This window comes from Gambusia affinis, linkage group LG01, assembly GCF_019740435.1.
Source record: "Gambusia affinis linkage group LG01, SWU_Gaff_1.0, whole genome shotgun sequence".
NCBI classification, from domain to species: Eukaryota; Metazoa; Chordata; class Actinopteri; order Cyprinodontiformes; family Poeciliidae; genus Gambusia; species Gambusia affinis.
Genome location: NC_057868.1, coordinates 41,858,927 through 41,884,730, shown reverse-complemented (window position 1 = coordinate 41,884,730; position 25,804 = coordinate 41,858,927). Strand labels below are relative to the sequence as shown.

Genomic DNA, 25,804 nt, shown 5'->3' with positions numbered 1-25,804 from the left:
ATATTTAAAGAAAACTAAATTATTTCAAAGAATTTGATTATAGTAGGTGTGTGTGTGAATATGTGCATGATCTAGAGGGGTGGATTATAAAGATATGTATAAAAATGGATGAGAGTATGTATGCATATATAAATATAAAATGTATTTATTTAATTTATCTATTAATGGTATGTGTAGGAGTATACAAGTATTTATATAAATTGATAGTCCATCTAGAACCACACTCCATACCAGTAAGTGGCGGTAGTGCTACTTAAAGTTTGTTGCCAACCGCCAATAAAATCAAGAAGAAGAAGAACTTCTTTGCATGAGTGTTTACCAGTGATGGTACCTTGAACCCACCCAGAGTTACTCTCTGTGTATTTTTCCTACGAGAATTCTCCCAGTAATCCTTTGTTGCCTTCCCTGTTCCCAGGTGCTCCTAGTGACGCCGTGTGACCTCTTTGTGAAGAGCTCGTTCTGGGCTTCCGGAAATCTTCCCTCGAGACGCCGTGGTCAATATCCACTGGTTGCCCGAGCTCCACGTCCACCCCCTCAGTTGTATCTGAAGCCAAACCCGGACCTACCAGTTAGCAGTCGGACCGTTCCTCTGTTTGGCCTTCGCACCTGAACCCACCTGTCCGCCCTCCACCGCAGCCACCCCGTTGCTTTACGGAGCCTCCTCACTGGAACCCGGATCACCGCCCAGGACCAGAAATAGGAGACGATCTCCGAGCCCTAACCTTACACCCCTCTCCGTAGCAGTTACTCATCTTCACAAGTAAGACCGTTCTTGTTTAACTCACATTTCCTACCGCTTTGAACTCACCAATTATCTGTCATTCTTCAGTGCGCCAGCGACTCCGTAATCCTGCCCCAGGAGAAACCCTCATCCATCTATCCATTTATCTGTATTCAATAAACATTGTTGCACTGATTCCGTTTCTCCTGTTGTGTTCTGCATGTGGGTTAAGAAATTAGATCCAAACATGACATAAGCTGTAATGACGTAGATAAGTTGTGTGGAGTACAAAAATTAACAAAGTCCAAACCTTGTTAAAAAGAGAGAACAAAACAGCTTTATTACATCTGTTCAGACAGAGAACTCAGAAGAGATCTGACTAGACAACGGAATCACTTCTATTTATTTACTGTTTAATGTCCTTCATAAACAGACAGGGTGTCATCAACGATATTCTAAAAAAAACTTATCAGATTAATACACATAGTGAGAAAAATGCAACCTTTAGTTAAAAACCAGTTTCAGAAAGAATATTCTGTGCCTAATAATAATCACTCAGCCGTTGGGTCTGGTCTGTAACTCCGGAGGTTTGATAGTTAGTTACTTATCACTTGTTTCTAGGCTTCTGACACTCTGGAGAAAACTTGTGAAGGACAGAAGAGAAACAATGACTCTGTGAGACTGAGTAAAATATAATAAACTGATTAAACATCGTAAGATTAATATTAAATAAACTTCAAAGAAAAGTAAACATACTGTGAATAATTATTTTATTCTACAATTGGTAAAAGATTTTCAGTCTAAAGTTTCAGATTTCATTGATTCCATTAAAATGAAGGTTGTGTCTGGTAAGAAGAAATCTCCATGGAGAAATGCACAAAGAGTTCGATCTGCAAGACAACTCTGCTGTAAACTTCACCTTCATTATGACATCTATAAAGAAAATCTACGTTACTATCATTTAACACTCAAACATGCAAGACAGGCTTTCTTTGCAGATGTCATAAACAAAAACATTAACAATGCTCCAGATTTATTTGCAACAGTTGACAGACTCACAAACCCTCCTGTCGCGTTACCACCTGAATTTCAGTCTATTGCTACCTGCAACTGTCATGATGGCTGAAAATTTTCAGACCCACATGCAGAACACAATACAGGAGAGGTATATTCAGTAAAATTTGGTTTATTGTAACTCGGCCAGTGAAGATAGTTGAAGCTCTGGTCAGACCCAGGGAGGAAACGGTTTCATGGAGCAATGAGCTCACTAGAGAGGCAGAGCAGACTGATGAGTTCAGGGTTCTTGGAAACGGGAAATTCACAGAAGGTTTTTAACCTTGTTTTAAATAAACTCAAGGTAGGGGCAGTCTTACAGTGAGCAGGAACTTTATTCCATAGTGTTGGAGCATAAAAACTAAAAGCTGCTTCACCATGTTTGGTTCTGACTCTCGGAATAGCTAGAAAATTTTATTGTGATGATCTTAAAGGTCTGAGTGGTTTATATGGTTGAAGAAGATCAGAAATGTAGTCTGGGTTTCTATTGTGAAGTGCTTTGTAAACCATTAAGGAGATTTTAAAGTCTATTCTTTGAGTAACAGGCAGCCAGTGCAGGGATCTTAGAACTGGACTGAAATGCTGATCTCTTTTTGTTTTAGTCAGGACTCTTGCAGCGGCATTCTGGAGAAGCTGGAGCAGTCTTATTGCTTTTTTTGATAATCCAGTAAAAATAGCGTTGCAGTAATCGAGTCGACTAAAAACAAAGGCGTGAACTAATTTTTCAGAGTCTTGTGGGGAAAAGAGTCGTCTAACTTTAGCAATGTTTTTTAGATGGTAGTTTATGATGTTTTTATGATAGATTTGATGTGGTTAATAAAATTCAGATTAGGATCCATAATCACCCCCAGATTCTTGGCTTCATCAGAGCATTTTAATCCAATGGACTGAAGGTGGGGGATTATACTTAATCTATGCTCTTTTGGTAAAAACCCTAATATTTCAGTTTTGTTTTTATTTAGTTGGAGAAAATTTTGGCCCATCCAAACATTAATCTGCTCACCGGGGGATGAATCTGTGAGAGGGAGACCAGGTTTATTGGCCCAGTTTAAAATCAATCACTGATTATTGGTTATTTGCTGTGATGTATTTGTGAACAAACCTAATTCAAACACAAAGATTACATCATATTGTAGCCATGGTAACAACAATCAAACTGTCAAGATGATTATTTAAACTTCTACAAAGTAAACGTCCTAATTAAATCCTAAATGTACAATTTTTTTTCTCAGCTGAATGCATTAAATAAAATCTAACATTGTCATTCTCTATAAATGATGCTACAAGTTTAGATCTATGGCCTGTCTTACAATTTCTAGGGGCCCCTGAATGGCCCCTACCAGCAGCTACTCAGTTTTCTTTGCCTTGATATTCCAGTCTTATAATTGTAGGTCTCAGAGTTGCTAACATCAAACCCCTTTGAGCTTTTTTGATCTATAAATCATTCTGCATCCAGGTTGTTCTAGAGGTTAAATAGATATTATTAGAGCTTAATTAGTAAAATGGCAGCAATTTTGCTTATTTTATAACTTTATAACCAGAGACTTTCTCTCCTCTGATCTGTTTAACAGCGACAATCTCAGATCAACTCAGACCTCCAGTATTGTCAGCAGCAGAAACAGAAACTTTAAACCTGTTGGGGAAAATATAGATTATATTTGCTTTGCATTTCCCTGGATGATGACAATGATGTAGTAGGATCCAATTAGATTCTTGATTAATATGGGTTGTTGCTGTGTTGTTGTACAGAGTTTTTGTTCAATGTGCCCCTTTTTTAAATTTGAGCCCCTGCCCCTCCAAAGGTCTCTGCACGGCCCTGGAGCAGGGGGTTAGCACGCCCCACGCTTGGAGGCCTCAGTCCTCGACGTGGACGTCGTGGGCTTGACTCCCATTACTGACTACCTTTGCCGCATGTCTTCTCCCCTCTTTCCTGTCTGCCTACTGTCACAAAAAATACAAACCACTAGCAAAAAACTCTTCAGAGAAAAAAATGGTAAAAAAAAAAAATGAAAAAAAAAAGGGTTGAACCTCTTTTTCTATTGAAGCACACGAAATGTTGGAAAGCATCTTCTGGAACCAGATTGGGCTTCAAGCCATGTTGGTAAAAAGACCTGTAGATGAATAGAACATTTCTGATCCTCTTCAACCATATAAACCATTCAGACCTTTACAATAATCAGAATCAAACCTTCTAACTGTTCCGGTAGTTAGAACTGAAGCAGCTATTAGTTTTTATGCTCCAACACTCTGAAATAAACTTCCTGCTGATTGCAAGACTGCCCCTACCTTGAGTTTATTTAAAACATCTTAAAAACCTCCTTATTTGATGTTGCCTATTCTTACATTTTTTAAATTCTATTCATTTGTTATATTCAAAATTTCAATGTTAATTTTGTTTATTTTTAATCTATTTCTAATTTTCTTGTACAAAAACTTTGAATTGTCTTTGGCTGAAAGGTGCTATATAAATAAAGTTCCATTGCCTTGTCTAGAGCTGCTAATATACATGAAGCTTTCTATGAGAATTTAAATATTATGAAATGCTCTGTATACTAGTCTAATTGCATTTTCTTCTTTCCTGCAGTGATGTAGATTTACCGTGAGGAGGCGCCATGAGCTCTGCAGAATGAACAGATGTCATGTTTCAGTGAATCAGGAAGGATCCACTGTACCACAGTGCTGATGATGCTGCAGGTCTTTGTTCTTCATCCTCTCCTGCTGTTGCTAAGCAACATGGACCACAGGGGAGCAGTAGTAAGAAACAAATGTTGCTGCGCATGCCTGACATCCATCTGATGCACCATGCTTGTAGATACTGAGTAAATACTGTCAATTTGTCATGATGGGTTCCAGTTTCTTAACCCTCATGCAGACCAACACCAGGAGAACAGAAAATAAGATAAATAAAGTTTATTGAACAATATGAAAAGGTTGGTGAAAGGGTCTGATCCTGGGGGCAGGGACACAAGATCATCCACCCACTGAAGAGCAGGAAAGGAAGACAGTGAGTGTAGGGAAATTGGAAAACTGGAACTTCAGAGAAATTAGACTGATCTTATTTGATTTGCAGGTTACTTCCACCAAGAGGAGAAGAATTTGTTGCTTCAGTTCCTTTGTGGGTGTCCTTTAGACCCAGGTATGAAGATGATGGTTGTTTAATGAAGCTTATCCGGAATAACACAGTCCAAAAATGTCCAGAATACTGGGCAGCACGGCCGAGCAGAACCCAGGGCTCGACACCGGTAGCAACTGGTTACATAAAAGGTGAGACAATGGACTGGGCACACAGACGACAAAGACTAGAAGCCAAATGAGACCTTAGGAGACATAGGACCTGACGAGGAACAAAGGACACAGGTGGGGTTAAATACACAAAGGGTAATCAAGGAAACGAGACACACCTGGGAAACAGGACAACATGGAGACTCAGACACACAGGAAACTCAAAATAAACACACAGAAAAAACACGGAGCATGACAGGAGGCTGTGGTGGAGAGTGGACAGGTAAGTTCAGACGTGGAGGAGAACAGAGGAGCGAGCCAACTGCCACCTGGGAAATCCAGGAATGGTTCATGGTTAAACTGTTGAGATGAAGAAGTGAACCAGTGGGTAACTATCCACGGCGTTACGAGGGAGGAAATCCAAAGCCAGGTCTAGGGTTTCAAACGGAAAAAGGCAACAAGAATCGATTACTAGTTGATCTTCTAAGAAGAAAACAGTGCAGAGTACCATTGCTGGCAAACACTCAGGTGCTGAAGTGCTGGCAGGCTGCTCCTCTTAAGCTCCAGGATAATTGGATGATGAAACAGAGGTGCGCTGAACCACAGGCACGCTCCTCCAGGTGTGGAGCCTCTTGTCACCATCTGGTGGATGAAAGTGGAAGCAGCAGGGAACAGAAAAAACCTGACAAAGAAAAACCAAAAACCCCAGTTCCCAACACAATTATCTTTTTAATACCTGTGATTTTTAATAAAAAAGAAATTTAATTGCTTTAAAATCAGCCTCTAAGAGATTTTTACAATTCCACAAGTTTATTTAATAGCAAGCATATGTTTTTGCATTACTTCTGTATTTGATATAAATTTGCACATATGATGCAGGTGGTTCCCTCTGCTCTACTTTCAAGTTTTTGATGGTTTTTTTTCACCAATCAGTACAGGGCAGCTGGGAAAGGTGACGAAGAAAAAAGTTTTCCCGAAGAGCACAGCTGCAGAAATGTACTCTGTAGCTCGAAATAATTCAAGTCAGTCTGGTGACAAAACTGACAAAAAAGCTGCAAAAATTAGAAGACAACATAAATATCAATGAATTAATCAATTCAATGAAATTAAGAACTTTTCAAATGCAAGTGAAACTCAAAGTGCTGCAGAAGCAAACCCAACAAATAAAACAGAACTAAAATACAGTTAAACTCAGTCAGATGGCATAGAAAGTCAACAAACAGTGCAATTCATCTGCAAATAAAATAAAATTCATTTAAATAACAAAACATGAGTTTTCAAAACAAGATCACAAGTCAGCCAGAAACCTTGACAACAAAAGATCACAAGCAGCTGAAAATATTTTTACTGCCAGGATTTTACCTCTGGCTCATGCTATGTGTCATCCAGCACAACAACTGAAAGTTGTTGACAGGAGAGTCTTACTATCCACAGCTATCAGCATCTACAACAACTCATAAAATATGGGTAATATGGGTTACATAAATATTTAATTTTCCTTTGGGATTCATAATGTATTGTTAAGTTGAACTGAATCTGGTTTTCAGATGTCTGAATGAGCCACTTTCAAACTGTCAAAATAACAGCATAAAACGTTAAGAAAATCTAACCCATGTTTTAGTGAGAAATGTGCAAATTAAGTCCAGAAACTATCTTTTTCACTTTTAATAGGTCACATATGTGGTAAAAGTAATATACTTTTATCACGTTAAAGTAGAGCTGACTTCAGCTCCACTTTAATTCCTGTTGCAAGTTCAAGTTTTGATGAGGGAAGCATTTCGTTTTAATTAAACATTTAAGGATGCTGAAAGCGATTTGAACATTGAGTAAAGTGACTAAAAATGCTGCCTCCTCAACTCTTGTCTCAAGACAGACACGAAAAAAAGCTCGTTAGTGTGACAAGAGTTCAGATGAGCGTGATGACGTGGCAGACAGGAGGTGACGTCGCTACGCTCAGTCAGCCTGTGTTGATGTTTTGGAGAACGGGAAGAGGGAGACGCTTTTTGTTTTTGTTCAAATCAAACCGTCGAAAAGGAGCCGAGGGGGCGCTTCTTTCTTCACCTCCGGCTCGTTGAAGGGTCTTAGCTTGGTGGTAGGAGCCTAACGGCCGGTCCGGACGGTGACCCGACCGACACTTTAGATCCAGAACAACGGAGTTGTCTCCATCTGTAACCGACTCCCTGCTCCCCTTACACCGACTCCACCATGACGATCCTCCCGAAAAAGAAGCCCAGCTCCGCGGTCGGAGTTTCGGACCACACCGATGACAACGACCGTCGGAGCGGGTCTGACTCTCACCAACACACGCACCCTCACACCGGGAGGACCGGAGCCAGGCCGAGGGCTTCACCACCTCCATGGTCCTACCAGAGCGCCCCACCTTCAGCCAGAGAAGACAGGCGGAACATCGAGGCCAGCTCCCGGCCTCAGCAGGCCTCCCCGCCGCCGGTAGGCTCCGTGTCCCCGGTGGGTCCAGGGGACGGACGGGACAGCAGCGGAGGGATGGTTACTAGCTCTCGGGGGGAGCTGGTGGTGTCTTCCGGTGTGGTTGGATGCGGCGGGGCGATAGGAGGCTGCTGCTCTGGGCCCGGCCTGAGCAAGAGGCGGCGGCAGGCAGGAACTTGCTCCGGGGGGGTGGTAGCTGCTCTGGCCGGTGGAGGCCAGCCGGGAGTGACCGGACCGGGAGGAGTGGGCTCCAGCCAGGACACTGAAGAAGGAGCCGGGAACAACAGCGAGGATGAGTACGAGAACGCGGCCCGACTGCAGTCCGTGGACCCGGCCACCGTGGAGCAGGTAGTGAGCTAACGATGCTAATAGCAGGCTAATGTGGCTTTACGGGAGACTTCTGAAGCTTTTATGGGGTTAAAGTTCTGTCTACACGGTAAGATTTATAAAGTAGAGGTCCCTGTCAGAGCTGGAGAAATGGACCAATGTATTTGAATGAATGAATTGTTCTAGTTGAATTATTTTTCCTGGTTATCCACTATAGAGGCACTAAATGATGTAATTATTCAGGTGAAAGTTTAGCCTGCTATCCCAAAGTTTCAGGTTGCTATAGTAACGGCATTGATGTTGCAGGTAACTTATAAGTCAATAGTCAGAAGTGGTTCTGGTCTCACACAGTCAAAAGATAATGATCCAAATTAAGGTGACCAGATTTCCAAGACTAAATCTGGGGACATTTTTCGCTCAGCGATAAAGAAGATGTAAATTTATCAAAATAAAATTAAGAAACTGGGACAGTTAAAGTTTACATATTTATTAATATTTAAACATTAAAAATAAAGTATATAAGCAGGAACATATCTCTCCACACTGTTGTTTCCTAATTCTAATAATAATAATAATAATAATAATAAAAGTAATAGCCACAATAGAGAACTGAATTTGGAAAATGTGGGGGTGTAAATAATTTTTAAGTGAAGATGCATTCATACACATGAATAACATATTTGGTATCCCCCAGTTAATGAACAAAAAGCCCCTAATGGTAACTGAAGTAACTTGAAACTGACAAAAGTAGTAAAAAATTGTTTACTGACAAACTGATGAAAGTCAAACACTGCTTTTAAATTGTGGCTCAGTAAAAATGATGGTAGTTAAAACTTATTAGCATTTTTGTGTCTGTGACCAAAGAGCTGATGCACCTTTTGTCTCATTTCTCTCAGAACCTGTGTGGTAAATTCAGCCTCACTTTTTTATGATTTGCTTTCCTCCTTGGTATCACATGACATCCACCTTGACCTTGGAGTTCACCTTAACTTCCTGTGGAGGTTGTTCTGGACTCTTTGGTAACCATTCATATGATAATTCTCTTGAATTTGTCATTCATTTTCTTCCTGCACTCACAGCCAGGGAGATCAGCTCCAGTCCTGTGGACCTTAAGTTTCAGAATAATCTGTGCGTCTGTAGTCGCAGGTGCATCAAACTGCTTCAACATCTTGGTCTGTAATTTTCTTATTCTGTTGAACATGAATTCAAAATAATGTCTGATTTTTATTGGTTAATTTTCAGTAAATTTTCATTTATCACTTTTGTCAGTTTCAAGTTGTTTCAGTGACCACTGTAGGTTTTTCAGTCATTAACAGAAGATACCAACAACTTTCTCCACATGTGGATGTTGTGCATGAATAGACATGGGTGTCCATAAATACGAGGTGTGTGTGTGAAGTCATGTAGTTGATATATAAGGACACTGTGTGTGTTTGAGATGAGTGATCATCTGCAAACCTTCCTCGTTCTGAAGAGCCATCAGCCACATGATCACAGAGGTCTGGATAGAATAAGAACAGAAAAGATGATGTGAATAACGTGAGAAAAAACACAGCTAATAGTAAAGAAAAAGACTTCAAATAAAAGAGATAATTAAATGTTTAAATTTCATCTTTCTCTTCAGCTGTCAGTTTTCCCATTTCCTCTGGTCTCGTTCATTCAGTTTATCAGACTATTTTCCTTCTGTCTCATCTTTTATCAGTCTGCCACTATTCTAAAACAGACATATCACAATCTCCTCCAAAAACATTAGAATGTATAGAAATACTGGAAATGTGCAATTAAATGAATAAAGTCAGATTGGTTTTATTTTAAAATTTTGATATTTTGAAATGAGAAACTGGATGCTTGTAGCTAAACGAACAGAAGACAATATCTCTCCATCCTCATCAGTTCCAGTTCATGATCTTCTTCATTCAGTTTTCCTGTCACTGAGTGACAACATTTTCATATGTATAAACTCATATCTAGCTTTCAAAATACAACCCACTGATCACCAGTTAATTCCAAAACATCTTTCTTTTCAATGAGTTTATTTTAACCAACCTCTCTCACTCTCGCTAATGCTACAGCCGCTCTTTGTGCTCTCATCTTGTGTTTGTTAATAAAAGCTTGGTTTTATTTTACCATGAACTAAAGCTTCATGACAGTAAAGATATGTCCTGTCTAAACTAAATGCATTGATTCACTCATACTGCATCACAGGACAGCTGGTCAAAACTCAAACTCTCCTCTTCCAGCTTCTTGTCTCTTCTGGCTCTTCTTGATTTTTATTGGCTGTTGGCTCTGCTGCTCTTCTTTGTCTGTAATGTTAACAGCAGAGCAAGCAGCTACTCTAACTGCTGTTGTTGTGCACAACACACTCACTCATCCTTTCTACTCCTTGCCACCTGGAGTCTCTGGCTATCAGAGATCTAATCCTACCATAATAATAATCTATCAGAAACTTCTTTTCTCATTCATAAAATGCTAAAAATTGGGGACTTTTCCGGAGACGGCTTTAGCCGGAGACAGGTAACCTAAGACAGGGACTGTCCCAGGAAATTGGAGTCGTCTGGTAACCCTAATCCAACTCCAGAATACTTCCTGTTTACATGCTGTGACCCTGAAGTGGTCCAGATGGACACTTGTCCAGCTGCTTCTCGTTCAGGTTCAGGTCTATGAGTTAGGGCTAGTTTTATGTTGAGATTATCTTTTTAAATCAAACACACCTTTGACTTGTTTCTGGGTAGGGTAGGGTTAAAAATTCTTCAAAGTTTTATACATCTCCAAAGCTAACCCTAGTGAAGGCAAATCCAATTACAGTTTTGTGTTTTTCTGCTCGGTGTTTAAACCTTTTGTTCAGAGGAAACATGAGAGACGGCGGCTACAGGAAACTAAAGAAAACCTTGGGTTGTTTTGAGAGTACAGACTGCGATGCTCTGTGCCAGACACATTCGCTTCAATTCAGTTTATTTATGTAGCGCCATTTTACAACATTATTTCTATTCAACCACACATTTGTTCCCGTTGACTCTAGTTATGAAACAGTACAGTATGCTAAAATAATTATTCAAAATAGTTAAAAAAAAGTTTATAGGAAGCCCAGCAGATTGCATGGAAAAGACATCTATGCCACGCCTGACTATTTAAACGTCTGTGTGAACAACATCCCGACCAAAAGAAACTCAGATTTTTCCCTAATAACAAACCTTCCTCTTACCTGAAGAAACTGTTGGAAAACAATGAAAAAAACTTTCATTTAGGGAGTCAGAGAATTATGGAGAAGTATACCAAAGCATCTTACAGTTAAGATTAGAGACAATAAGGAGACACACAGGAAGAAGCTGGAGAAAAAGCTCCTAGGGAACAGTATCAGATCAGAAAGTCCAGAAAGCTAGTGGAGCTCTTAGTGGCATGCTATGGGAACAATCACCTCATGTTGAATGTGAACATAACAAAGGAAATGATTGTGGATTGCTGCACCAAGAATTATTGAAGGAATCGACACAAAACCTCTAAAGAAAACCAGCACAACTTCCTTCTTCTCAAAATGTAAACAAAACTGAAGTAGCGTCACATTTTGAAGGATTTCTTCATTGATATAAGTGACTGTGTGAACATCGCCCATCTACTGCTGCAGCTAGCGACAGTCCTGCAGACGCCGTTACTATGCAGTGAGTCTGTCTGCAAAACCAGATGGTTCCAATGCAGAATAAGCTGGAATGTGTCACAAAATTGATCGTAGGGCCTTTTTTTCATAACCAATTTCTATAAAACATAGTTTAAATTCAAGCCGAGGAAATTACTGATGTTTTGATATGTAAAATATGTTTTCTCCCAAGATATAAATCTATACACAGGTTGGTTTCTTTCAAGATGAAAAGGAGGACTAAGCACACTTTTCTTTTCCATTGATTAGTAATTTCATATTACATGCTGTTAAAATTAATTTGTTAAAACCATAGCAAAGTATGGTTCCCATACCTTCTAAAATGTTTCATCCTACTTGATTATAGTTATGAATATTGCAACATTTTACAAATAAATGAGGCAATTAGTCCAGATTTTTTGTTGTTTATTGAAGGATAAAAAATTACAGTGGCTGCAGATCGCCACGACAACAAGAAAAGAAACTTATAAACAAGAAAAGCAATTTTAAACCATTTATATTCTGTTTTCCCTCATTCTCTGCGGGCTTTACTCTACACGCAGACCCGTTGCCATGGCAACCTACGCAACACCTGCGCTAACCCACAGAGCAGATAGTAATATATTTACCCAGAATGCCCTGCGCAAAGGGTTAGTGTTCTGTCCTGGTCCTACCTAACGGGACGCTCCCTGATCAGTGCTCTGCTCTCCAGCAGGAACACTGGTTCGAGAAAGCTTTGAGGGAGAAGAAAGGATTTGTCATCAAGAAGATGAAGGAGGACGGGGCGTGCCTCTTCAGAGCTGTGGGTGAGTCCATTCCTCCACAGGTGTGTTCCTGCACTTCCACCGTCCGCCACCAGATGTCAGTGTTTTGTGGAATCTGAACTGTGCTTGGTTCAGACATTTTATTTCTCTTATTTAACATGGCATGAACATAAAACAGAAATCGCCTGAACATATTTTCAGTTCTGTTCACAAACTACAATAACTATAGTTCAGGTAAACCTTAAAGTTTGGTTCCTCACATTTTTATTGGGTTCAGACATCTGGAACTTTGACCTAAGAACATTAAAAGTACCTCCCCAGCTGGGGGTATTTACTACCTCCAGCTGGGGCCAGAACAGTATTTATTACAGACAGTTCTGGAACAAGACCAGGTTGGTTTGATACTCCAGTTGACAGTTCCATTCATTAAGGAGCACAAACTCTGCAAAATTCCTTCAAGTTTCCATCCGTCCGTTTCCTGTTCACCCTTCGTCCCTAATGGGGTCAGGAGGGTTGCTTGTTCCTCTCCAGCTACGTTCCGGGCGAGAGGCGGGGTCACGGGGTCACCCTGGACAGGTCGCCAGTCTGTCACAGGTCAACACAGAGACATACAGGACACACAACCATTCACACACACACACACACCTAGGGAGAATTTAGAGAGACCAATTAACCTGACAGTCACATTTTGGACTGTGGGAGGAAGCCGGAGAACCCGGAGAGAACCCACCATGCACAGGGAGAACATGCAAACTCCATGCAGAAAGACCCCGGGCCGGGAATCGAACCCAGGACCTTCTTGCTGCAAGGCAACAGCTCTACCCACTGCGCCACTGTGCACCCTCATTCATGTTTCATCTTTATATTTTAGTTCATTCTTGTCTGACACGTTCCTACCTGCAGGGGGCGTTGTACAGCTGTTGGACTCTTGGTGTGTATGTGTGTGAGATGGGAAGCAGAAATGTGAAAGATTAGTGTGTTTTGTTCCTTTAGAGCACAAAGGTCCTTTCCATTGAGTGCAGGTTGTGTCTCAGATAAAGGACCTTAAGCTGCAACAGCAGAGAGATGCAGAACGCTGAGTTTGTTTTGAAGGGCTGATTGATCCAGCCTGAGGCGATTTCTGGATCCTGATGGATGCATCTGTGGCTCAGTTACATGTTTAACCCCTTTGAGTTCAAGAAAATGTCTTTGTGTGAGAAAACATTCCTGCTCTTCATTCAAGTTTGTTTTTCACTGAAAAAGGACAAAAGGGAGCAAAAATGTTCTTTGAGATTCTTGGAGCTCCAACATCTGAGCTCCAGTGAGCTGGTCCAACATCATTTGTCCCACTTTGGGAAAAATAAATCAGCAACGTACCCGTTGCTATGAGACTGATGTTAAGACACAGAGTTTACCCCAGACTCCTGACCCTAACTCCATTAATCCCTTCAACAGGACTGGTTTTCAGCCTTTGTTTCTGAGAAATCCATGTGTCTGAGCAGCCAGTAGGTGGCGCTGTGAGGACAGTGGAATGCAGCTGATCAACACCTGGCTGGTCCCAGTTTACCAAACCATCCCGGATTGGGTTGGTTTGGTTTGGTGCAGTTGACGGGAAGGGGCGGAGCTTCACAGCTGATTGGCTCTGATTGGTGGAAACCCCCAAAAATGGTGCTGCACTGATCTCTGCTGGACTGCAGTATCCAGCATGCTTTGCTGTTCACGGTGGAGTCAAATAAAACTTTATCGACACAGGATGGACGCACTAAGACCCTGCCTCCTGAGAAACAGCTGGCCAATCAGAGGGCTGGCTGTGATTTCCTGTGTGAGTTGATTATTTATTCTACTGAAGCCTATCTGGTTTCCACGGTAACCACCTCAGCTGCTGACATTGGAGCTCATGCTGATTTATTTGGGTTAGTTTTTCAGCAACTGACATCATTCACACATCTGGCTGGCGGTTCTGGTAAAGGTGTTATGTTTTATTTCCTCTCTGCTTACTGAACTGATTTTTTTTCTGAGCAACATTTGGACCTTGAAACTCATTCCTTTTATTCAGCAGAATCGGAACTAAGAAATATAAACAAAGTCTCCATGGTCTCAAGTTCTGTTGGACTCAAGGTTCTGGACTATAGGTGCTCTGATTTATCGCCGCCGATGTCGTGAAATTTGGGAAATCGGTGATCGGCTGATACCTAAACATGAAGCCTGTCTGATCCAGTGATCTCATCTTCCTCAGCAAAGGTCTAAAAATCTGTTGCTCTGCAGTGAAAGGTTAGACTGTGTTAGTCCCGCCCAATGGATTAGCCCCAACCACCAGGTCATGTCTGCTCATTTGCAGTAACAGTAGTCGCCCCGCTGTTGTCAACTCAGTGACTTTCTTGTCATTTTTTTTTTTTTTTTTTTTTTTTTTGCCCCGCTTTAGCAGGGCGTCAAAAAAATTGGGATAAACTCTTGTTGTTCCTCTCCACGGAAATCTTTAGTAAAAGGCGAAAGATTTATACGATCTGAAGAGAAACAAGAGTGCATACTTTCTTGTCATTTTAAATGACATTTCAGATTAAAAAAAATTGGTAGAAGCCGAAATTAGAATCAGCAGGTTGGGCTTTTTAAAGATCGTAATCAGTGATGGGCTGGAAATCTACAATTGGTGCAACCCTATTCAGCGGCCTCATGTAAGAAAGAGTACGCAGTTTTCACACTAAAACTTTACGTACGCACAATAAAACTCAGATGTATGAAGCCTGCAGACCTTTCCTTTCTAAATGCTAATTTACAGGAAACAGAGCAACTGCTGCTCCGCCCGTCGCCTCCATAAATACAACTTCATGTAAATTAGAAATACCAGGAAGTCTGTCGCCACGTGAAGCAGTAACCATGGCAACGTCTTTGTTTGTAGCAGAATAAGCATTTATAATACTAATAATTCTTTATTTCATTTATAAGTTGCTTTCAGGGAACATAAGGTCACCTCACAAAAAAAAAATAATACATTTAAAGAGAAATAAACTCCAAATAAATTTACAGAGTCCAGATGATTTCACAGAGCGGGCGGCCGCAGCTGGACCGGTACCGGTATCGGTACCGGTCCAGAACTCCAGGATGATCAGTCTGGATGAATCTAAACGCTGATAAACCAGCAGATCAATCTGATCAATCTGATCTCTGATCAATGGCTCCATGTTCTCCTCAGGTAGCGGCTCACCTGGATGCAGCTACTGATGGACCTGTGATTGTCTCCACACCTGATCAATAATCAAACTGTCTGATCAGCCCTGGTTTCTCTTTAGGGACAATAAATAGATTCATTCAGACCAGGAGTTTCATCTTTATGAGACTCAAACTGAGCAACATGATTGTTGACATTGGACTGAGGTTTTCACATCCTTTATTTCTATTTTCTGTATTTTCTGTTGGCTTATTGTCTGAGGATAAACGGGTTCAGTTTCATCGTTTAAACGATAAAATATTAAAATCCTGGGGTTTGAAACTTCTTGGTCTAAATAACTGAATGTCGTCAGATTTCAGTGGATTTAGTTGAGTTCTGGGCAGGTAAAAAGTTTGCGTATATTTAATAAAACCTTCACGCCACATTCATTTCATACATACTGAATTGTGCGTAAAATATGGCACCGCACATTTATTGTGTGTATGCTGCTTTAGACATGAGAGCCCACAACCTGCTCACGGTACCAGCTGCATGTTCTGGTTCTAACCCATCCAGATCTTGTTGCTGTCATTTGTCTTAGTCCTGATTGGTCTTGATTTTCCTCTCCCGCTCCTTACATTCCTGAATAGGACCGTTTGTTCTGAATGTAGCCGATGTAAGAACAGAACCTCATGGTGAAGCCAAGCTGACTTTGTAATGAAAGGCCACAGAACCGGGTCCAGAACCCGGTTTTGTTTGGTTCACAGCTTCACACTTGTGGCGATACTTGGCAATGATTTGATGTCTTGCCAGTGACACGTGTGTATCGGATCTTTCTTGATGCACCGCCCGGTCCGTCTCAGAACCACGCAGTTGATGACTGGGTCTGTCAGAACCGCTCAGTGAGTCAGAACTTCTGAGGGGCGTACCCTCAGAAGTTCTGACTCACTCCTGCTCAGGTGCAGATGCTGCAGCCAGGAAACAGGTCTGAGCAGAACCGGGTCAGGTCGTTGGGTTTCAGGGAGAGCCCCTGCTGCTCCAGGAGCTGGTTTAGTTTTCAGTCTGATTCTCAGTTTGTTTACGCATCGCAGTCCACGACACACAATCTCACTCACACACACACACACACACACACACACACACACATGCATTCACACACTCACTCAATAACCACAAGTGAGAAAGGGAAGCTGTTGGGTGTTCTGAGAATCGTCGTGGTAACAGGTCATGTGATTTGCTGGAAATCAAACTCAGAGTCTCATTTGCATACTGACGCCTCCGCTAGGGAGGAAGGGTGTGTGTCTGTGTGTTTGATACTGCTCAGTATTTATTCCTCTAAATAAAACTAAATTCTTTCTTTTAAAACTGGAAGCTGCAACTTCTATACTGGTTTTCTATCAGACTGTAAGCTGATCTATGTCACCTAGATTTCTAGCGATCCCTGCCCTGAGGGACAAAGGTGCTGCTTCCTGCAGATGATTCCCTTCAGCCTCACACCATTCAGAGGAGGGCATGCAGGTCTGCAGCAGAGGAACGCGGATCTAGAACTAGGTCATATAGATCAGCACACCATCCCCACTGTAAACAGTGTTGGTGCTGTACTGCTTCCCTCTCTTGAGATGCTGGATGGTGGACCAGAATCACCTCGAAGCTGTGCGGAAATCTTTCTCCATGGCCTCTTCAAACTCCTCGCACACTCGAGTTTTTGCCTCAGCAACCACCCGAGCCGCATGCCGCTTCGCCCGCCGGTAACCATCAGCTGCATCCGGAGTCCCACAGGCCAAAAAGGCCCGATAGGACTCCTTCTTCAGCCTGACAGCTTCCCTCACCGAAGGTGTCCACCAACGGGTTCGAGGATTACCGCCACGACAGGCACCGACAACCTTGCGGCCACAGCTCAGATGAGCTGCCTCGACAATGGAGGCACCGAACACGGCCCACTCAGACTCCATGTCCCCCACCTCCCCCGGGACGTGTTCGAAGTTCTGCCGGAGATGGGAGTTAAAGCTCCGTCTCACAGGGGATTCCGCCAGACGTTCCCAGCAGACCCTCACAACACGTTTGGGCCTGCCAGGTCTGACCGGCATCCTCCCCCACCAGCGGAGCCAACTCACCACCAGGTAGTGGTCAGTGGACAGAACCTCTCTTCACCCGAGTGTCCAAGACATACGGCCGCAGATCCGATGAAACGATGACAAAGTCGATCATCGAACTGCGGCCTAGGGTGTCCTGGTGCCAAGTGCACATATGGACACCCTTATGCTTGAACATGGTGTTCGTTATGGACAATCCATGACAGGAACAGAAGTCCAACAACAGAACACCACTCGAGTTCAGATTGGGGGGCTGTTCCTCCCAACCACGCCCCTCCAGGTCTCACTGTCATTGTCCACATGAGAGTTGAAGTCCCCCAGCAGAACAAGGGAGTCCCCAGGTGGAGCACTCTCCAGTACCCCCTGTAGGGACTACAAAAAGGGTGGATAATCTGAGCTGTCGTTTGGCCTGTAAGCACAAATGACAGTCAGGACCCCCCACCCGTAGGCGGAGGGAGGCTACCGTCTCGTTCACCGGGGTAAACCCCAACGTACAGGCAACGAGATGGGGAGCAACAAGTATGCCCACTCCTGCCCGACGCCTCTCACCTTGGGCAACTCCAGAGTGGAAGTATGTCCAGCCCCTCTCAAGGAGACTGGTTCCAGAACCAGAGCCATGCGTCCAGGTGAGACCGACTATTTCTAGCTGGAACCTCTCAGCCTCACACACACTAGCTCCGGCTCCTTCCCCACCAGAGAGGTGACATACCTCGTCCCAAGAGCTTCTGCAACCGAGTATCGGACCGCCAGGGCCCCCTCCCTCGGCCGCTACCCATAACACAATGCACCCGACCCCTTTGGCCCTTCTCACGGGTGGTGAGGGACCCATGTTTCCTCTTCAGGCTGAGCACAGCCGGGCTCCATGGGTAAAAGCCCGCCCACCAGGCGCTCACCATCGTGCCCCCCCTCCAGGCTTGGCTCCGGTTTACCCGCGTCCAGGCAAGGGAACACCAACTCCAAAGGTCTTTTCCATCATTGGGGTCTTCGGGCTGCACTTTGTCTGGTCCCTCACGTAGGACCTGTTTGCCTTGGGTGACCCTACCAGGGGCATGAAGCCCCAGACTGCAGAGCTCCTAGGATCATTGGGGCCCTCAAACCCCTCCACCACCATAAGGTGGCAGCCCAAGGAGAGGTTAAATTAAACCATAATTCATGTTATATAAAACCTCTAGTTGGGTAACCCCAAGATCACTGGGTCTCCTTAAAAGGTAGAGTCTCTGAAAATATTTCATAAAAATATAGTCAGTGTTTTCAGTAAAGTTGAGCTGACTGTCCAGGAATAACTTGAGATATTTAAAATTTGTCAACCTGTTGATGAGTTTCAACAGGCTGGCCATAGACAGAAACTAGAACCACTTTGAGGTCAATTAATTAGCTCCACCTCCTTGAAAAAGTATGGTATTTTATTAGAGAAGTTATCTTTTATGGTGTCAGTAATGCTAGAGTTAATTTGTTAAGAACTGTGAGCTGCACTGAAGGAAATAAGAAAGAAGTTCAAATACATGCTGAGAGTGAGACTCTTTTCTAAAGGTGAAAATGTCTCACAGATTTCAATCAAAAATAAAAATGGGAGACCGCGGATAATATAGGAAATAGCTTCCGGAGCGCAGTGGTCCTATTTCACAATAAGGTATGAGACTGACCGTCCTGCCCCTTCCTGTTTGCTGCAGCAAGGTCCTTCTCGCCATCTTGGAGCTAAATCCTGATTTCTGTGGGATTTTTTTCCTGTTCCTCTGAAGTAACCGGGTTCTGCAGGTTGGGCTGATGGTATCAGAACATCAAGATCCAGTTGAAAACAGGTTGTTCATTCTGTTTGAATCCAGGAAACGTTTTCTGCATATTCCATATTTATTCATAGGTGTTGAGTTTTTAAGCAAAACGTAAAAGAAAGCCATTTAGGGTTAGCTGAGAGCTGATTGGTTGGAACCTCTGGCTCTGCCCATCCCTTTGCTCCATTAGCTGTCCTCTGTTTGCAGCCGACCAGGTGTACGGGGATCAGGACATGCACGAGGTGGTGAGGAAGCACTGCATGGACTACCTGGTGAGTCTGATCACATGACCCCTCCCCTCGCCGACTTCTCAGCCAATCAGCTGACGGCGGTCTGTTTGGCTCCTTCAGATGAAGAACGCAGACTACTTCTCCAACTATGTGACAGAAGACTTTACCACGTACATCAACAGGAAGAGGAAAAACAATTGCCATGGCAACCACATCGAGATGCAGGCCATGGCGGAGATGTACAACAGACCAGTGGAGGTGTACCAGTACAGCACAGGTGAGTCCGTCGGCACATCTGAACCCGAACCAAATTCAACAAATCTTCACCAATCCCGACTCATGGTCCCACAGAGCCAATCAACACATTCCACGGTATCCATCAGAACAATGACGAGCCAATCAGAGTGAGCTACCACCGCAACATCCACTACAACTCCGTGGTGAACCCCAACAAGGCCACGATCGGCGTGGGCCTGGGCCTGCCCGCCTTCAAACCCGGGGTACCAGAACCGCAGCGACACACTTCCCCTTAGGCCCAGTGCCGCGGCACTGACCTCTGACCTTTCCCTCCCAGTACGCAGACCAGTCTCTGATGAAGTCGGCCATCAAGACATCCGAGGAGTCGTGGATTGAACAGCAGATGCTGGAGGACAAGAAGCGGGCGACGGACTGGGAGGCGACCAACGAGGCCATCGAGGAGCAGGTGGCGCGCGAGTCCTACCTGCAGTGGCTCCAGGACCAGGAGAAACAAGCCCGACAGGTGAGAGTACTGCAGGGTTTCCCCCAGAAAACTTGTTCAGCCCGTATTATGTTGACAGCAAATGTAACATATTGCAAGGTAGTTATAGATCTGTTACTAAAAGACATTGCTGAGAAATCTCAAACCCACAACTAGTCTTAAAAACAACAAATCAAAAACATACAATTAAAATGAATATCAATTATTTGCACTTCTTATCAATCCAAAGAAACTCATCAGTTAGTGGATCTAAAAACACGATGTTGATCACATTTGGAGCCGGACCAAAGCATAATTGAACTAAGCTGCTGCTTAAGGCCCCCAGGCTTTCAAGGCCCTTTAAATGCTAATATTCTATCACAGCACAAATATAGAAATTTAACATTTGTTTATTCAAAATGTCAATGCTGTTAAATTTTATTTAATTGTTTCAGCATACATAAATTAAAAGATTTTAAATTATTTAACATTTAAATGTAAAATTTTAAGATTTTTTTGTGAAAGTTCAAAGAACAATATTCATAGTTATATTGTTTTGTTGCCACAGCTACAATCTGATGCTGTGAGTTTAATTTTGGAAATACAAATTAGTAAACTGCAGTTATAACTGATTACTTTTAAACTTTGCCAATTAAACCAGCAGGTCTCTCTCAATCCCTCTGCCAGAGTTGAGAGGGGCCTGCTGGTCCTGGTGAAATCCTGCTAGTGGTGCTGATGGTTATAGCAGCAAGAGGGGCCCCTAAGTCAGATTCTGCTCCACGTCTCATACAGTATTGGACCGGCCCTGCAGGATGAGTTACATCCACTCCACTGTGCATCTCTGCTGGATACAGAGGTTTAATTAATGTGGCTTTAGTAGCTCTTCCATTTCGTGTCTGCTGAGTTTTTAAAAAGCGCCACAGAAACTGTTTTGGTTGCCCGAGCTTTGTGGGACGAGTTTTCTTGATATATGGGTAGCCGCATGCAGCAACTCTGCCTGAAAGCATTTGATATAAGTTTGATGCATTGTGTTGCCATAAAAAAAACTCACGTAAAATAAACTGTTAAAAGAAATTAAACCAGCGTGTTGTGTGACTATGAGCCGAGCGAAGCATCTCCTCCAAGGGCTGAACCACCGGTCCACTAACCGGTGAGCACATCTTTAAACTTTATCAGCACAGACACAGAGTTGAGATAGAAACGCACACGCTGCTTTTTTCACAATGATAAATCATCCTCACTGCACCTCTAAACGTGCACCTATATTAGCAGTTCACGTTGAGTTTGACTCTGACCTTGAGTTCCCCAAAGAACCATATTTCCTCACCGGGGTTTGATGTAAATGTTCTTACAGGTTAGTGATCCACACTGAGGTAAACTTCAGAGATCCACCTGATGCCGCGTGTAGCACCAGCGGTGGGATTGGAGTGTTTCCTGTTCAGTGCAACTATAAAAACATCTTGCAAGAACCATTCTGCCCTCCCAGTAAAATACTCAGAGCAGCAGAGACTCTTGGAGTCTGGATTATTAAGCAAAATAATTTTAACAAAATTTTTATAATTTTTTGTAATATAAAAACAAAAATAAGCCATGCTTAACCTGGCAGGGGGCTGTAAACTAAAGCCTGGCAGCGAGCCAGGCTTATTAATTACTGGGGGAAACCCTGAACCGACAGACCCAATGCGACCTGGTGGTGTTCAATCAAAGTGGGCGGAGCTCTAAGTAATACTGTCCTCTGCTACTTCCTGCAGCCCCGTAAAGCTAGCGCCACCTGCAGCTCGGCCACCGCGGCTGCTTCTAGCGGACCGGACGACTGGAGCGCCCGGTCGCCGCGGCAACGGGACTCTGACCCCTCCCATTCGGACCTCACAGCCGCCGCGCCAGCCGGCAACAAGCCGCCATCCCCCACTGGAGCTGCCCTCATCCTGAGCAAACCGCCGTCGCCCTGCGCTCCAGGTAACACACACGGTGATGTCACTTCCTGCTCCCTGCTGTCGTCAAGCAGGAAGTGCATCTGCTCAAGCATTTGCCATCAAAACTTGGTAGTCGAACCGAACCAGATCAGATCCTGGAGGTCGGTGTTCCAAGTTCAATGCACCAGAACCGGTAGCTGGACCGCAGAGACACTGCACCTGGCGCTGCAGAACCCCGCTGTTGCACCACCATGTTCTACCAATCCCTGTTGGTTCTAGCCGGGTCTCGCATCTTTAAAAGCTTCTATACAGCCTCGACTCTGGTCAGCAGGTTCTGTTTACAGTTGAGCTTCAGCTAACTGGGTCAGAACCACTTGAAGTCGAAAACCCGTTCTGATTAACTGGACTTGCAGGGAGAACGTGTTTTGGTCCAAATTCTCTTCTGGAGCCACGGACATAAATGAGCTAGCGTTAGCCCGCTAACTGCTCCCTCAGAAAGGAGCAGACGACCCGGTACCGGTTCAACGGAACAGCTTTTCTACAACCATGTGAACCCTGTTTGAGTCCAGAAGAGCAACCAGAACCTCAGAACCAGGATTTGGGTTTCAAGCCTCAAATTTGTAACTAAAAGAATTTTTTTCTGTTTTAGAAGCATTGTAAAAACATTTAATTCCATAAAAATTTACATTTTCCCTCAAGAACCAAATAATTCAGAACTTTTTAAGGCCCATAAATTATGAACAGATCCGAATTATTTCCATCTGGAAGTTTGAGTCTCGCAGCACCTCAAGTCCATTTGGACTGAATTTCTGATCGTGGCCCAGTTTGAGTCTCACACTGCGGACTGATGGATCTGGTCCCGATCTTTGGGTCCAAGCCCGCAGTATGGACAGAACCATCATCAGATCCCACGGAGCCAGCAGAACCAGAACAAAGTCGGAATGTGTCTGAGGGAACTGCAGGTTGGATCGGGTCCACAGTTCTCTGAGAACCTCTGCAGGGTTCCAGTTTGGGTTCCGTAAGGAACCAGTTAGGGTTTGGTTTGTGTCCGATCTCCATTCTTTGCAATGTTGAAGCTCAAGTTTTAACTGTCGGCTGAACCCGATCGGAACCAGAACTTGAAGGTTCTGTCCGTGTCGCTGACTTGCTGAATGTTTCTGTGTTCAGGACCAAGCAACCAGAGCCGGCACCACCTGGAGTACCGGGCCATCATGCAGGAGATGTCCCCCACGGCGTTCGGTAAGAAACATCCTCTGCCTGGTTCCGACCCGTTCCACAGCTAAAGGCGTTTGTCAATGGACCGCCGTCTCATGAGAGCCACAGCGGGCGGCTCCTGATTAACGGCTAAGCGCTAACAGAATCTCAGAATCTCCTGGAAACATTTGGATCTTGACAAACAAGATGGAGTCCGTCCAAACCAAGCCGGAACAAAACTCACCACAAACGGACTCCATTTTGTCAACTATAAAGAGTCCTCTGTCCAACCACAGGACAGAGGGACATCGCTGTACCAGAAGAACAAGGGTTAATCCGGTTGGGACCCTCTGGTTCCAGATGGGACCCACCGCACATCAGAGGACACAATAAGCAGCCAGAAGTTCCAAAAGGCTATACTTAATCAGAACTGTCTGATTCTGGACCCAGAACGCCTGATGGGAGCCCATTTCACATATTTAAAAAACAAATTGCTCAGTTTGGCCCATTTTTAGCTGTAAAAACAAACAGATTGCTGCCAGAAGAACAGCTCTTAACTGGGCCCTGCAGTTTGGGTACGTATGGGTCCCATTTTAGAGGGTACATCTTCATTGTGTGTAGTAGTAGTTTCAGCAGTAGTACTAGTACTGTGTTTCTCAAACTTTTTCAGGCTAAGGACCACTTACCCAATTTAACAAACAGTCACAGATCACCTAACCTGAAATCTCCCCCTATAACATAACTTAATACACAATTCAACCTAAAATGAAAATATTAGTCTCTTAACCCAGGTATTGTTGTTTTCTTAGGTCTTCCGAATGAAGAGTGGTGCTGTTTGATAAATGATGATGATGATAAATAAAGACTTTAGTAGTAGTAGTGACGGGTGGATGTTTTCGAATAATCAATTTGACCTATTTTTAAACGTAAATAATTAAAGTGATTTATACATTTCAATATAAATTTATAAATCTCTTTCCAGAAATCCTGAGCTTCACTACAGTGATGGCATTCGGATCTTAGTCTGGCATTAGCATTAGCATCAGCAATAGCTGACTCTGAGAGGATGGCTCTGTGTAACCTGTGGTGACCAATATGTTCTGTGCAGTAGTTTAAATTGTATTAATCTTGTTTTAAGTTCCCTGAACATTTTTTTATGTCCTAGATCTATGAAGGCCACACCAAGATCAATTTCCCAGGCTGATTGTAAAGCCAGGAGGATTTTTACGCATATTTTTGTCCCAATTTTCCCTTCCACCAATCGCCCTAATTATCGGATGACTCTTAAGATAATCCATGGCGATCATCTTGCCGTGGTCTGTAAGACTGATCTGGTCCACTCAGGAGAACGTCGGCACCGTTCAGATCTAAAATCGGGGAAATCCAGCATGTCGACTAGTCTTTAGCCGATATCGCAGCGTGTGGTTTCTCACGACTGGGAACCAGAAAAACAACAAAAAACTCTAAACCAGAAACTCGAAATTAAATTGCACAGACGGCCATTTTTCACCTGTGGACTGGTCTAACTGGTCTAACTGGTGTGTGTTTCAGGTCTGACGGACTGGGAGGACGATGAGATCCTGGCCTCGGTGCTTGCCGTCTCCCAGCAGGAATACCTGGACAGCATGAAACACCAGAGCGCCACTGCCGCCATGCATCGGGAGCGTGAGCCTTCGCCAGACAGCAGCTGATGCACTGCCACCATACACTGACCCCGCCGCGACCCCGCCCCGACCCACAGACAGAACTCGAACATGGAGAAAATAAACCATCCAACAATGATGCACTCATTTCCTTTTTTTAAATCATCCGCTTCCTGTTTCCCACTTCCAGCATCACTTCCACTTCCGGGTCGGCGGGGTCGGCGGGTCTTCACGCTGATCCGGGATCAGATCTTATTTAAATGTGGACGGCTTCCAGCAGTTTGAGTTTCGCTCCGTGGTTCCAATGAAGGACGACCCGGTCCGGTTCTGTTCGGCCATCAAAAGTCTTATCATGTTCTGTTAGGTGCTGATCATTCCCGGCCTCCTCATCGTCACCTTCATCATCAGACTTATTTAGCTGCATGTTTAACAGCCGAGTTCATCATAGCAGAAACAAATTAAAGAGAAAAATAGAAAATGTCTTTCTGATCCTCAGTGATTATTAATATAAGTTTGTTTTATTTTATTTTCTCAGTTGGATGAAAACTTTTTGTTTCTTGGAATAAAAAGAGGAAGTTTCTGAAAAGCAGCTGAGAGCTTCATGATTCCAGCCGTCTGTAAAGCTAGAACCGGTTCTGCTTCTGAGTCCAGCTTCCTCTGGTTTGGGTTCTGGTTCCGAAGGACCGGCCCAAAGCTGCAGGTTCCCCTGATGAAGGAGCTCCACTCAGGGATGGTGATGCTTCCTGTCTGGGTTCAGCAGAACCAGAAACCTGGTCTCTTTCATGAAATGTTAAATATTTCAGATTTTCATCTTGAAAATCTGAAATATTTCGAAATAAACCCAGAAACTACAGAAATATTTTTGCACTTAAGATTTTTAATTATTTATGTAAAGATAAACAGCATGAAAGGTTGATTCTGAAGAAAGTGACGTCATGCTGCCTTCAGGGGCCCTCT

At 43.5% G+C, this 25,804-nt stretch overlaps 1 protein-coding gene and 1 non-coding gene across 3 annotated transcripts; one reads left to right on the top strand and one right to left on the bottom strand.

Annotated features, from left to right (window-relative positions):
- The first annotated feature begins 6,923 nt into the window (after positions 1-6,923).
- Positions 6,924-25,329, top strand: otud5a (OTU deubiquitinase 5a). 2 transcript variants are annotated; one of them, XM_044139575.1, is made up of 9 exons: positions 6,924-7,789; positions 12,115-12,205; positions 19,357-19,421; positions 19,500-19,656; positions 19,731-19,879; positions 19,954-20,139; positions 21,849-22,053; positions 23,178-23,249; positions 24,756-25,329. In XM_044139575.1, exons 1-9 carry the CDS (start codon positions 7,202-7,204, stop codon positions 24,893-24,895), a joined length of 1,653 nt encoding a protein of 550 aa, XP_043995510.1. In that variant the 5' UTR covers positions 6,924-7,201; the 3' UTR covers positions 24,896-25,329. The 2 variants fall into 2 exon arrangements, with proteins under 2 accessions (XP_043995510.1, XP_043995447.1); XM_044139512.1 differs by having other exon boundaries at positions 12,112-12,205.
- Positions 14,552-14,666, bottom strand: LOC122840471. Its single transcript, XR_006372235.1, has one exon. It is a non-coding gene; the product is annotated as a U5 spliceosomal RNA (small nuclear RNA).
- Positions 25,330-25,804: the final 475 nt, after the last annotated feature.

What these genes read in the sequence shown, in the direction of transcription:
- otud5a (XM_044139512.1), top strand. Translation starts at nt 7,202, where the DNA reads ATGACGATCCTCCCGAAAAAGAAGCCCAGCTCCGCGGTCGGAGTTTCG. An exon ending in GGTGTACCAGTACAGCACAG is followed by an intron (nt 19,657 to 19,730) that starts GTGAGTCCGTCG and finishes ATGGTCCCACAG; the next exon opens with AGCCAATCAACACATTCCAC. An exon ending in AGGAGAAACAAGCCCGACAG is followed by an intron (nt 20,140 to 21,848) that starts GTGAGAGTACTG and finishes TACTTCCTGCAG; the next exon opens with CCCCGTAAAGCTAGCGCCAC.